A 13,865-nucleotide genomic window follows, 5' to 3' on the forward strand; every position below is an offset into this window, starting at 1 on the left:
TGCGGGCAGGTTTTTGTATATTTATTGTCATGCATAGCCTATGTTACAGAATACACAAGTTGAGAGGCAATGTTACAGTTTGGACCTGAGGTCCTGTTTCATATAGACTGGAGTAGCAGCTGGCCTGAAACAGAGTAGGCTGCCTGAAGCCATCTTTGGGAGTCACATGCAGTGTTTGCACAAGCCCGTGAAGAATTACTAAATATGGTAGTTTATACACACAGACAGGGACAGTAACTCCTCGCTGGTGGGTCAACTCACCCACTTAATATTTTTTACTAGAGGGCAGGGCCTTGAGCGCTGGTGATCGCCGGCCACGCAGGATGCAGCTATAGGGGCTGCTCTCTGCCATACGAGGATGTGCGGGTGAGCGGGACAGAAAGCCGTGCAGGAAGGGTTTCTTGCCAGGAGGCTGACTTGGCTGCAGGTTTTCCCTATTAGCACAGAAGCGTTTCTTTAAAGTAGATGTTGAAGGGGCTTGGAGCTTCTGCACAGTATGGTACTGTTCTGCAATACAGGTTGCCTTCTTCCGCAGATCTAGCTTCACCAACATCATGTTGTTTTGTAACTCTGCCAGTGTTTGGTCCTGAGAGGGAGAAGCCAGCAATGTTTACTCTTACATTGATGGTCCCATCACAGTTGATGGGAACTCCCTGTTAAGCACTCAAACGTTGAACAATCCACTCACACAATAAGCCACTCTGTTATAGAGCAGCATGTAGTGCCAAGCAGCTCCTGCTGGCCCTGATGCAGCAGTTAGTTTGGCAAGCTGACAATACCTGGGTTGGACCAAGAGGGCAGTGCAGCTGGGGAAAGCTGAATCCACCCCACTGCCAACATTCTGCTGTAGTTAAATTGCCCTCTGACTTTCCCTCCCTGCCCTCAGGTTGATGTCTACCATAGCTATTGCCAGGGCCTCCAGTAAACAAAAAGGGCTAGGAACAGTTGCTACCCATTACTGTGCTGAGGCCCAGATCGAGGTGCAAGGGGGAAGTTGTGGGGTTAGGGACTTTTTCAGCAGATTGCGTATGTTGCTGCTCAAACACAGATCCCATGAAAAAATAAGTTAGTGAAGCAGCCAGTTCATAAGGGATAGTACTAACTGGTGGCTTTCGGTATCCTGATCTGCCCTCCAGCAACTGAGAAAAGAAAGGGAAATGGACATGGGATTCCTTTCTATTCTCCATCCTGCCCCCAATAAATGTACACTTCAGTAGATTTAGGCAGCCAAGTTTTTGGTGACATTCAAGTGCCTAGGCTTAATCCCATGCCGTCCCCACAACAAGCAATTGTCACATTACCTGTCTAGCGAGGATGTCATCACAGGTGCAGAGGGCTTCTCGAAGTTTTCCTGCACTTGTAGTGTGACAACATGCTCTCTCTGCAGACTGGAGGGACTCCCCAAGTCTTTGCAGCTCTGACCGCAGCAGCTTCACATTCTGCAGGAGGGTAGGAAATTCAGTCTAAGCAAGAGACTTAGCAAGGCAGGACACAAACACCCAGTCCTCAAGGCAAAGCCATACCACAGCAGCCCTGACCTACATCTCACCCCTCAAAGATCCCCTTGGAGCAGGGATCAGTATAGCAGCTCCCTGAATTATTGGGGAGGCAATACCTCCCACACTGCAGAGGAGAACGTTACCAGCAGAACACTGGCTCCCATAAGAGTGTGGCTGAAGCTAAACAGATGATGGTGAAATACACAGTGCTCATTGTGAACTGGTAAGAGCCCTTCAAAGGATTTCCCATATCCTCACAGGGGTGCAGTTACCTTTTGTCCATCCTCCAGCTTCCTGTCCACATCCACAGTGAGGGGTTTGGCAGAAGGAGGTGGCTCCAGCAGCTTCTGGTACCTGTGCAACTCTGAAAACAACCAGAAGCAGAGTGGAAAAAAGAACATCTCATGCACATATCCCAGCACAGAGATCTAGGTTCTGTATAATCCAAGGCCCTGTGAAACAGTCCACAGGTGCACTGAACCAAAACTTTAGAAGTGCACAGGTCAGGCAGTTCAGATCTAGAACTGCTCCATTTGAGACTTCTCATACTCATGGCTTCTCCTTTTTATTTGGGTGAGGGAAATGTCTTCTCTTAACTCTGCCCCCCAACTCTTACTTGCAGTGCCTAGAAGTCCCAATATGCTAGGCACTATATGTACATATAGGGAGAGTCTCTGCCCTAAACACCATCTTTATCTAAATCAACAAAGGTTGGGTGGAGAAGTTGCAGCACAGAGAAGTGATGGGGCTGGTCACATGGTAGAGGTGGGACTAGAACTCTGGTCTCAAGACTCCCAGTCCCACTGCCTTGAGCACATTTCTAATCAGCAATTTGAGGAGAGCCACCAATGCCACACCTGCAGTAGTTGTGGTCAGCTCTGATTGACACTGCTCCAGCTTGGCTTTAACTTCCAGCAGCTCCTGCTGCAGAGTGGATGCAGCTACCACTCGTTTTGATCTGCGCAGGGGCTGCTCCTGCTGTTTCCTCTCCAGGGCTTCTGACTGCAGCTTTGCCTCCTGCAGAGCAGCCTCCAGCTCTTCAATCTTTTCATCACGCTCCTGGGGAGGAAGGGCCGATTTGCTCAGAGCCAAGCCTCTTTACTGGGAAGAGGTGCCAAACTTTCCCATGAGGAAGCCCAAGTGGCATGTGGGCTGCAGTTCGCTAAATTGTAATTAAAATGCCCAGCTAGGAGTGTTCAAGGTTTGCACCTTCAAGGGGGGTCTGTAGCATATCCCCAAACACCTGCCTGCTCCATGGAATGAAGCCAAACAGTTCTGTAGCTACCCACTATTGTCAATAAGAATAGGTAGGAAGAAAAATCTATCACTTCTTAACAATCTGTCAATTTTACTATTTTCTCCAGAATTTACACTAAGAATGGAGGGTGTTTGCAACATGCTCAGAACACAGGAAGCAAAGATGCTGTTTTTCATCAGACTGGCTGCCTATTGGCCCTTACCCAGCAGTGGCTGTGCTAGAGCCCTGCAACCAAATGGGACCTGACCACAAGTGTCGAGTCTGGTTCAGCTGGGTAAACAACTGGACTCTCTCAAGTATAGGTCAGTGACAGCTGTGCGCTCTGCTCCTGCCAGCCACCACCCCTTTGCTGTGCTACATGTGCTATGAAGTGAGTGGGCCAAGGAGTCTCAGCACCTCTCACTTCACAGAGCACGCACAGCAGATCCTAGCATGCTGACCCCAGGGCAGGAGATGCTGTGAATGCAACTCCAGTTCAGGGTCAGGTGCAGTGGTAACTCAACTTGCTTAAGTTTCGGTCCAGTTTGGGCCCAAGCAGACCTTGATGCTGTGCTACATAAAACAGCAGCCAAGAATTTGGAACTGGGGACTACAGAGGGCTCTAGCCAGAGCCCAAAGCCTGTAGGGAGGAGCAGAAGATGCAGTTGGAGCAGTCACATAAAAGCACCAAATGGGAGGCTGGAAAGCCTTGCTAGTGTTAGAGTCACAGCAGAAGATTCCTGGGCTCAGACAAGCTCTTCTCACATCTTTGGCTCTGCTCCCAAGCCTGGTTTCCTCATGCTCCTTCCCTACAGTGGGTCCATTTTCCCCCCACATACACACAAATACCTGAATCCTCTCCTGGTAAAAATCAGTCATTGACTCCTTCAGATTGTTCAGCTTATCCTCATATAGTTCCACCAGTAGCTCCTTCTGCGTGTCCAAGTGTTGGCTGCAGAGAGAGGGCACAATGTGACATTGATGCCATGTGTACCAGATCAGAGACGTATAGGGGAGGCTCAGAATTGAGGGGTGATTAGCAGGGAGGAGTTCCCATTTCCCTTGCAGTATGACAGTACCTGCACCACTGCTCCTTCTGTTGCAACTGCTCTAGCATCTCATTGCAGAGTTCCTCACGGAGGCGCATTTCCAGGTGCAGCCTGTCCTGCCGCTCCTGCACCAGCAGATCCCACAGGACCTCCACTGCTCGCGGAAGGTCCTGCAAGGAGGGCACAAGACAACATGAGCCTTCTACCTATGCTTGTGCATCAGGGAATCCAAGCATGGAAAAGGTTTCCCATGCCCAGTAGAGGTTTCACTAGGCTGGCCCTTGATCTCGGTTCTGCCACTGAATTACTGTTCGCTCCCCGCTTTGTGAAGGGCCATGGATCATTTTTACTGTGTATTATTTGTCCTCACGAGGATTTGCAATTCCTCCCAATTTCATGTCACTCGGAGTCAGTGGATCTGCTTAGTACCCTTTTCCCAAGGTCAGATTGTTAAATAAAGCTAACTCCAGACGTTCCAGTAGCCCTTCACTGTCAGCTGTTGCCCTTTCCCCTTCAGCAGATGCTCCACTTATGGGACAGTGTCACATCCAAGCTGATTTGAGACAGGGATTCAAGTGTCCTTTGTGCATTGAAAGAGCCTGGGAGGTTCTCTGACCCTCCCAGTGTTCACTGATTCAATAATTGTGCTAGCAACCATCTTGAGCGGGGGGGGGGGCAGGGCTAGATCAGTGCTTTGAGCATTGGCCTGCTAAACCCCGGGTTGTGAGTTCAATCCTTGAGGGGGCCATTTAGGGATCTGGTAGGTATATTGTTCCATTCCCAATAATTTACAGCTCCTGAGCCCCCGTCCCACCTCCTTGCTCCCAAAGGCTGGGGGTTAGACAGACTCATCCCTGCAGGTTAGGGTGGCTTCACAGGGTAGCAGATAAACCATCACCCACCTCCCTATCATACATGGACACTTCTCCATCATCGTCACTCTCTTCATCAGGCTCCACTTCTTGCTTTGAGCCTGCCCCTAAACTCCTACTGTCTCGCCTGCTGTGTTCCTTGATTAATGATTGGATAGACGGCAGTGCCAGCTTTGTGGGAGGAGCTTGAACAAGCTGAAGAGAAAATAAAAGTCCACTGTTATGACCTCACAATGACTGTGGACCAGGGTGGCCCGTATGCAACTGTTTTCCCCAGCCATTGTCTTGTTCTTCACGTTAGCAGGGTCTAGGAATGCTGTGGAGGCAGTGTACTCCACCAGGTACACTGCTTCCCTCCCCATGCCCTCAAAAGTGAAAGGAAGCAACCTGTTCCCATAGGACCTTGACCTTAACCCTAACCCTAGGGAGTCCTGAGATCCAGGCCAGAGATGCAGGCTCTTGGAAAATCCAGAGTGACGTCTGCACTACTGGGCACCCTGGCCCCTAGGCACTAGCCCACTGACCTGGCTGGCTATGGCCGAGAACTTGGCCACATGCAGGGTCTCGTCATACGTGGATGCGCACTGGTTAATGTTGACAATCATGCAGGAACGCCCACGCCCCGTGAAGAAGCCTTGAAACACACGGGTCAGCTTGCTGTCCCGGAAGGGAACAACACTCTGCTTCAGCCTGCAGGGAGAGAGGAGAATCTGCTAAGCCCAACAGTCAAGCACCTGGGGAATTCCCTTCTTCCCCCAGATCTCCTGTGCACACTCACTTGGACTGCTGGTTCTGGCGGAGGGCAGCGATGCAGCGGCCGAGCGTGTGCAGGGAGGTGTTGATGTTATTTGCCTCCTTCAGGCGGTCCCCACTTTTCTGGTTCTTGCAGCGCTCTGAGCCAGCAAGGTCACACAGGGACAACCTGAGGGAAGCCCAGGGAGATATCCGTGATCTGGTCCCACTGGCCCTGCCCCAACCCCACACTCCAAACATTCCATGCTCCCTGCTCTAAGCTCACCCTCCCCTTAAAAGCCCATCTTCCAATTTCCTTGAGTAGGTGCAGAAGCTGCTTGGGCAGCTGTCATCACAAACCCAGAGGATATTAAACTGTGCCAGTCAGCACTGCCACCAAAATCAGGATGTGGGGCCAAGACAGCCAGAAATCCCTGATCCCCGGCTGGCAGCTGCTTTCCAAGCACAGAGCCAACTTGCATTTGTAGTTTATTACATTGCTGGTAGACAAATCCATTAACAGCAGCTTAACCACAGGGAACCCCACACCCCTGAGATGGGAGCAAGACACCCATTTTCACACCAGTTCAGTGGGGTCCTGGTGACTCATATGGTGCTTTCCAACCCCTCTCATAGCAGTTCCCCACGCCCTCCCCATTGTCAACCCCAAGCTGTGCAATGGGAACGAGCTCCTTCCCAGTAACCCCACCGAATGACCTTCAGAAGACCCCAGATATCCATAACAGCAGCAAAGGTGTGAGAACTCTGAGCCTTCAGGAACCCCCAACCTCCCTGCCCCATACAAAGAAATGCAAGACTCACTCGCTGATTTTGGGGAGCATCTCACTGCTGCTTCCCTGTAAGTGCAGAATACGAATGGAGAAGATGCTGTGACTGCAGGGAGCAAGGACAAAAGAAGTTTGAAAGGAACATGCATCATATGCTCCTGGAAAACACCCCAGTCCCACAGCTCCCAGCCTCAGAATAAGACCACCACCACACCAGACCAATCCTCTTCCCTGTCTCAGACCTGCGGCTGGAGTTCTCATTTAAGTGGGTGCAGGCAAAGCTCTGGTTTTTCCGACCCAGTTTCAGGAGCTTCCAGGCCTCATCAGCATCTTGGACATTGATCCAGTTCAGATCTGAAAGAGCAGACACAGGTCACGCCAGGCAAGTGGGAGAGTGACAGAGACCAGGGTTGCCCTCCCAGGGACCGACTACTTACCTCAGCCCAGGCTCCATTACCAGGAGCCAGTCTGAGCTCCCCCAACATTATCCATTGAGGGGAACAAACATTAACTCAACAGCCCAACCAAGAGGAGCAGCTGACTGGGTATAAGATACCACAGAGCACGCTCCCTTCCCCATTAGTGCCCCTCTCCACACACATCACATCCTCCACACCCAAATTACTGCTTTGTCACCCCCTCAGGCTATAGCTTCTGTAGTCCAAACTTGAGCTGGCAGGGCCCTTCCCTAGATGTCCCCAGAGCCCAACCCAGGGCGAGACTGGGTAGATCTACCTTTCACATAGGGGCTGCCAGTCTGGTCTTCACACAGCCGCAGCGTCTGCCTTTTGCGGTTCTGGCCAGGCAAAGGCATCTCCAGCAAGTCATAGATCTGCTCATTGTAAATCTCAAAGAAGGAGACCCAGATGGAGGCCTGCCCATTCCCTGGGGTGAGGAGCGAGATGCGGTCTGGGTCAGCCCAGCGAGGACCCAGCTCTGGGAGGGAGAGGTAAAAAGGATGGTAGTGATTGCAGCAGTGCCCGGCATGTCCCAGGGTACGTCTACACTACGGGATAATTCCGATTTTACATAAACCGGTTTTATAAAACAGATTGTATAAAGTCGAGTGCACACGGCCACACTAAGCACATTAATTCGGCGGTGTGCATCCATAGTCCAAGGCTAGCGTCGATTTCCGGAGCATTGCACTGTGAGTAGCTATTCCGTAGCTATCCCATAGTTTCCGCAGTCTCCCCCGCCCCTTAGAATTCTGGGTTGAGAGCCCAGTGGCTGATGGGGCAAAAATCATTGTCGCGGGTGGTTCTGGGTAAATGTCGTCAGTCATTCGTTTCTCCGGGAAAGCAACGGTAGACGATCATTTCGCACCCTTTTTGCCTGGATTGTCCTGGCAGACGCCATAGCACGGCAACCATGGAGCCTGTTCAGCTTTTTTTTTTTTTTTTTTTTATTACAGTCACCGTATGTGTAATGGATGCCGCTGACAGAGGCAATACTCCAGCACTACGCAGCAGCAGTCATTTGCTTTTGCATGATAGCAGAGATGGTTACCAGTCGTTCCGTACCATCTGCTGCCAGGGTAATTTGGCAATGAGATGACGGTTATCTGTCCTTCTGTGCTGTCTGCTGCTATCATGGGTGCCCCTGGCTGAGGTCGGCCGGGGGCGCAAAAGCAAAACTGGGAATGACTCCCCGAGTCAATCCCTCCTTTATGGTTTCTAAAAATAGAGTCAGTCCTGCCTAGAATTTGGGGCAAGTGTACTAGAGAAGCAGTGTATCAGAGAGTACAGCTGCTCTGTGTCAGATCCCGCAGAAATGATGAGCTACATGCCATTCACGAGGGTGCCCCTGCAACAACCCCACCCGTTGCTTCCTTCTTCCCCCAACCTTCCTGGGCTACCGTGGCAGTGTCCCCCCATTTGTGTCATGACGTTATAAAGAATGCAGGAATAAGAAACAGTGACTTGTTAGTGAGATAAAATGAGGGGGAGGCAGCCTCCCAGTGCTATGACAGTCCAGATAGGACATTAAGCGGTGCGGGAGAGAGGAGCCCAGCATCCCGTTGCTATGATAGTCCAGGCAGTACAGAATCTTTTCTTTATACCAGAAAGGGAGGGGGCTGATGGAGCCCAGCCCCCTGTGGCTATGATGAAAACAGTTACCAGCCGTTCTGTACCATCTACTGGGAATGACCAGGAATCATTCCTATTTTTATGCAGGCGCCCCTGAGGCCAGCCAGGGGTATTCAGCAGTTATCAAGCATGTACCGTCTGCCACCAGGGAGGGGAGAGGAGCGGATACTGCTCTTCACTGGTGCAGCATCGCGTCTACCAACAGCATTCAGTAGACATAGGGTGACATTGAAAAAAAGTCAAGAAATGATTTCTTTCCCTGTTCTTTCACGTGTGGGGTGGGAGGGAGTAAATTGACGAGCTATTCCCTGAACCACACTGGACCATGTGTTTGACCCTACAGGCATTGGGAGCTCAGCCAAGAATGCAAATACTTTTCGGAGACTGCTGTGGACTGTGGGATAGCTGGAGTCCTCAGTACCCCCTCCCTCCCTCCATGAGCATCCATTTGAGTCTCTGGCTTCCCGTTACGCTTGTCACGCAGCACTGTGTAGCCTGTAGATTTTTTTTTCAAACGCTTTGGCATTTCGTCTTCTGTAATGGAGCTCTGACAGAACAGATTTGGTTCCCCATACAGCGATCAGATTCAGTATCTCCCGTACGGTCCATGCTGGAGCTCTTTTTGGATTTGGGACTGCATTGCCACCTGTGCTGATCAGAGCTTCACGCTGGGCAAACAGGAAATGAAAATCAAAATTTCGCAGGGCTTTTCCTGTTTACCTGGCAACTGCATCTGAGCTGAGATTGCTGTCCAGAGTGGTCACAGTGGTGCACTGTGGGATACCGCCCGGAGGCCAATACCATCAATTTGCAGCCACACTAACCCTAATCCGATATGGTAATACCGATTTTAGCGCTACTCCTCTCGTAGGGGAGGCGTACAGAAACCGATATAAAGAGCCCTTTATATTGATATAAAGGGCCTCAGTGTGTGGACGGATACAGCGTTAAATCGGTTTAATGCTGCTAAAATCAGTTTAAACGCATAGTGTAGACCAGGCCTCAGAGGAATAGCTTGGGACTGGGAGAGGCTGCAGACACCCCCTCAGCCAACAGAAACTCTCTACCCCAGCCCCAAATGCACTCCATGTGTCCCACCTGGGACTCCTCACCCTCAACACGGACTTCAAGCCAGGATATGCTAAGTATCCACTTAGCTCTCGCATCTTTCCCTTGTCAAGAACTTCCTACATGCCCTGTCTCTGATCTGGAGAAATGGGGGAGCACACAACCTTCTATACTGGATCCCTCTATGGCTTTGGTCCTGGCTACCTAAGACTCCCTCCTCTCCTTGTGTTCAAATCTATCAGATGAGATCAGCTGACTGCCCCTAGGTTTCCCAGTCTAGGGGCAAATGCTTTCAGTGGGGCCCCTCAGCTCCAGAGCCTGCTTCCTTGGTAGTCTGACAGAGCCCAAGCTATTAGCCAGCCGGGTGTGGTGGAACACTCAGCTGCTCAGGTAGGTACCCCCTTGTGGGACGGGCTTGCCTATTTCTTTCATGTTAATTGTTGCCCCAGGATGACACAGGTGGGCAACGTACAGAACAGAGAAGAGAGGTATTCACAGCCCAAAATTTCCCAAACACAGAGCTTTCCCACAAAGAAACAGGGAGCCCCAGAAAATGCAGAATCCGTACTGCCCCTCCCACAGCGCAACTATCCAATAACAAGGGTGCAAAATCCACTCCTCCCCAATCCAGGAATGGTGGCACAGGAGAGCAGGGCACTGGACATACCTTCCAGCTGGCTGCTGCTCGACTGGTTGACAAACTGGCTGGTAGAAGAGAGGCCACCAACCCCACTGTCAAAACTGACAGTGGTGGCAGCCTGGAGCTGGGACTCGGCACTGTGGCTCCTCTTCAGTGGAGTCAGCACTTCCTCCTGGAAAACCATGGACAGTGAGAGTCAAGACACAACCAACATGCTCTCGTATCTGCCCTGAGACTCCGAAGGGACACTCACCTCCCGCAGCCCCCCGTACAGCAGGGCCAGCTTCTTGGTCTCCTCCTGATGCACCTGTTTGCTGTCCAGCCAGCTCACCTCACTGGAAAGCGAGGGCTTTAGATCCATAGCCTGGTAGAGCCGATCCCCCACACTATTGAAGATGACAGCTAGGGAGCGAGGCAGGATCCCACCGTCTTTACTGCTCCCTGGAGGAGAGAGCAGCAGCAAGCTGAGCACTCATACAGGCAGACGTCATCAACCCGTCACTGCACAGCAAGGGCTCCTCTTACCCTGGATGGTGTGTGTCTTCCCAGAGTTGGTGATGCCATAGGTGTAAACCAGCCAGTTCTGCCCATGGAGTACATCCTTCAGCACTTCGCCCATCGTTTCATCAAAGAATGCCTTCTGCCCCACCTCCGCCCCAAAGATCTGCAACCACAAACACCACAGGGGAGCAAGGATGACACCACATAGTGGCTTCCCTCCCTTGGCTGCAGCACCCACTGCTATTACAGGGCTGCCCTCCTCACACTCCCCTTTACCAATACCCCTCAAGCCTGACACACAGCCCTGTCAGCTATTCCAGTCCTAGCCTTTTCGGAGCACAGGCTGCCAGTTATGCTTGATCCAGTACATTTATAGTTACATGGTTCTTTAAAGAAAGAGAAACAAACCCCTCCAAGGCAGGTTGCATGATTTGGGCCTGAGCACCTACCTGGGTGAAGGTGAATTTATGCACTGCCTGGCCTACCCCCCGTGCAGTGCTCCGCATGGTGAAAGAGTCCTGGGGTGCTCTCAGGAGGAGGGTCTCTGAATTCTCAATAAAGACGCAGCCCTGAGGGGTACAAATAAAACTCCATCATCACAGAAGATAAATTTCCCCACAATCCGTGACTCTACCATGCAGACACAGCATGAGGTTATGAAATCCTCCACTTTCAGAACCACCACCCTGTTCCCGGTAGGTTGGGGAAATGGATTCATGTATTTTCCACATGCATCTCCTGCTTGGCCCCGGGCTCTCACCTGATCTTCCTGTTTCTCCAGCTCAGATGGCTTCAGGGGCCGGACTCTCAGATACACCTTCACTTTCTCATTATTGTCCTCAGCTACAGCCTGCAGAACCCCACACAGATTAGATACATCAGCCACAGTGGAAGTACCAGAAAGTTCTGTCAAATTCAGTGCACCAGTGGGAACCATAGCATGCGACACAGGTAGCTCATAGGACCCAGGCCTCAGAAGCTTCTGGGCATTTTACTGGTACCTGCTCCAGCATCAGCCTCAAGTGCTCCAGAAGCTCGAAAAAAAAAAAACTTGCTCAAGTATATTCACTGGGTTCCCAAGCAGCCACTTGGCAGCTCATCCAGCAGTACTGGAAGTGAGGGACTAGCACAACTCTCACCCCACTAAGGGCACCACCCACATGGATCCTGACTGGGGACAATGATGGCCCTTGTGGCCAGACCATACTAGTTAAGCCAGAAGGAGGCACAGGAAGTTGACTGAGCAACTGAATGACTTCCTGACTGGTGGGTGTATCAGATCGGACTCTTGTTTGATCCCTGGACTCTTATTCTGGCTCTGGCCTGTAGGATGGTTTAGATGAAGAAATAAGTAGAAGTTATATTTTTGCCCTAAGTGTAGAGGAGTATGAGAAACTGAAGTTGCTATTGTGAGAAAGTTAGAGGTAAATTGGAGATAAACTGTTATGGGAAAATAAAAGTTAGCAAGTGGTATGACCCAGGGTTATGTTTTGGTTATAAGGTTTTTGAGAATTGTGAGTTTATTAAAATGCTATCTAATTGATAGTATGGGAAGGACATTGGTGCAGATGTTAATTTAAATAATGTGTAATAAAAAAAGTCAATAAGAAGGTAATAGAAATAGAATTATGGTGAAGAGCAGTTTAATGTTAATTAGTATTACAGTATAAAAGGAGTAGCCTTGCTAAATTGCAGGAAGCTCCAGTTATCAAAATGGTACTGTTAGGTTCCAGGTTTATAAGGCTGTACTTCACTGTTAGTGGACTGATCACCCACTGATTCACTATTCTATCTGTAAGTGAGAGTATAACAGTATCATTAATATAAGTGGTAATTGCATGCCTGTTTGTTAAAAAGAAAAATTAATTAAGCAAACTTTGGCTGCATAATTCAAAGTGTCACTTAGTGGTCCTCCATTAAATAAGTTTTTGGTAATCAACTGAGAGGACTGAACCTGAAAACTGAGGTGGGTTTGATTACAGCCTTATCTTAGTCATTTAATATTAATTGGTAACACTTTCATCACAATGTTTAAAAATCCCTGGCTTGCTTCCTGGACTATGACTCCAGCTCTGACCCCTGGATTGGTTCCCCCTCTGTAGGGCTGATATTTTAACCCGTTGGTGCAGAAAACAAGCCACAGCTCAATGTGTAGCCCCATCCACAAGCGAGTCATCAGTAGGTCAGATCTCTGACCCATGAACTAGAGAGAGAGCCTGGAGCACTAGGCCTGCTGAGGCCGGAACCAAAGGCTGTAAACCAGAGTCAGGCCATTCAAGCAGTTGTGAAAGTTACTGCTAGCCCCCCTTAATAGCTTACAAGCAGCCAGTAGGGGGAAGCAGAAGCCTCAGGTACACAGTAGCCTGAACTTTTCAACTCTCTTTTCTCTTCTGCCTCAAAGCAGAGAAAACTTGCTCCAAACCAGTTAGTACTAACCAGATAACAAAAGTGTGGGGTTTGACACCTACCAATCAAGTGTTAACACGCAAGGGTCTTTGTCTAAAAGTGTATAAAAGGCTTGTGAAATTTGTATGGAATAGGGTCTTTGTACCAAAGTACAAGACTCTCCTTTCTTCTGCAGAATAAAGCATCTTTTCCTTATCCCTGTCAGGCTGTTATTGGCTCTTAGCTAGGCAGACCCGATATTTCGGTAACACAGTATTAAAGCAAATGCTTACAAGTTTGCTGCTCAATATATAAACTTGGCAAAGTTGCTGCTGGTGTTGCTAAAACAGACATTTTTATGAAGTACTAGGCACTAAATATTTATGTAAATACATTTCAAAAAGCTAGTACATGTACATCCCAATCTAGTACTAAACACATGGCTTGACAAAACGGTAAATAAAGTTTTTTTCAAACTATCAGGAACAAGGGGAGGTAATAATCATCATAAAGCACGCAACGTGGTACATAAGTTGTTTGTCTCAGTCTATAAATGTCAGCAGGACCAGCTTTAGGAAGTGCGGGGCCTGATTCGAATAGTTTTGATGGGGCCCCAGCAGGGATGACTCACCTGGCGGCGCTCCGGGTCTTTGGCGGCGGGTCCTTCACTTGCACCAAGTCTTCAGAGGCACTGAAGGACGCGCTGCCAAAATGTTGCTGAAGACCCAGAGTGCCGCCAGGTGAGTAAAAATTAAAAAGGCACCTAAGTTAGCCACTCTTCTTTAGAGCACGGGGCCCTCTTAGGCGCAGGACCCGATTCAGGGGAATCGGCCTAAAGCCGGCCCTGACTGTCAGGGTACCTTGCCTTAATGCTTTGTGTGGCCAAGGGAGAAGCAAAAATTCCCACTGCTGACTAAGCCACCCTGTGCCACGGGGCACTCGTGTTAATGTACTTGTGCAAGTCATTAGAACTGTGCCCTAAAGGTAATAAACCTGGCAAAGTG

The 13,865-nt window shown here is 49.9% G+C and overlaps 1 protein-coding gene across 1 annotated transcript in view; it reads right to left on the reverse strand.

The window, feature by feature from the left end:
• Nucleotides 1-13,865, reverse strand: part of KIF20A (kinesin family member 20A) — a 15,090-nt gene continuing 1,225 nt past the window's right edge. The window contains exons 3-19 of the mRNA XM_050962339.1: nucleotides 11,237-11,326; nucleotides 10,926-11,045; nucleotides 10,501-10,639; nucleotides 10,229-10,416; nucleotides 10,003-10,147; nucleotides 6,913-7,113; nucleotides 6,420-6,531; nucleotides 6,212-6,283; nucleotides 5,436-5,579; nucleotides 5,182-5,347; nucleotides 4,688-4,852; nucleotides 3,816-3,955; nucleotides 3,586-3,688; nucleotides 2,357-2,558; nucleotides 1,772-1,863; nucleotides 1,302-1,439; nucleotides 1-586 (exon numbers count right to left, since the gene is read on the reverse strand). Of these exons, the coding sequence (XP_050818296.1) occupies nucleotides 266-586; nucleotides 1,302-1,439; nucleotides 1,772-1,863; nucleotides 2,357-2,558; nucleotides 3,586-3,688; nucleotides 3,816-3,955; nucleotides 4,688-4,852; nucleotides 5,182-5,347; nucleotides 5,436-5,579; nucleotides 6,212-6,283; nucleotides 6,420-6,531; nucleotides 6,913-7,113; nucleotides 10,003-10,147; nucleotides 10,229-10,416; nucleotides 10,501-10,639; nucleotides 10,926-11,045; nucleotides 11,237-11,326 (2,538 nt within the window). The 3' untranslated portion in view covers nucleotides 1-265. The remainder of the gene's footprint in view (nucleotides 587-1,301; nucleotides 1,440-1,771; nucleotides 1,864-2,356; nucleotides 2,559-3,585; nucleotides 3,689-3,815; nucleotides 3,956-4,687; nucleotides 4,853-5,181; nucleotides 5,348-5,435; nucleotides 5,580-6,211; nucleotides 6,284-6,419; nucleotides 6,532-6,912; nucleotides 7,114-10,002; nucleotides 10,148-10,228; nucleotides 10,417-10,500; nucleotides 10,640-10,925; nucleotides 11,046-11,236; nucleotides 11,327-13,865) is intronic.

Source organism: Gopherus flavomarginatus, chromosome 7 (assembly GCF_025201925.1).
Source record: "Gopherus flavomarginatus isolate rGopFla2 chromosome 7, rGopFla2.mat.asm, whole genome shotgun sequence".
Lineage (NCBI taxonomy): Eukaryota > Metazoa > Chordata > Testudines > Testudinidae > Gopherus > Gopherus flavomarginatus.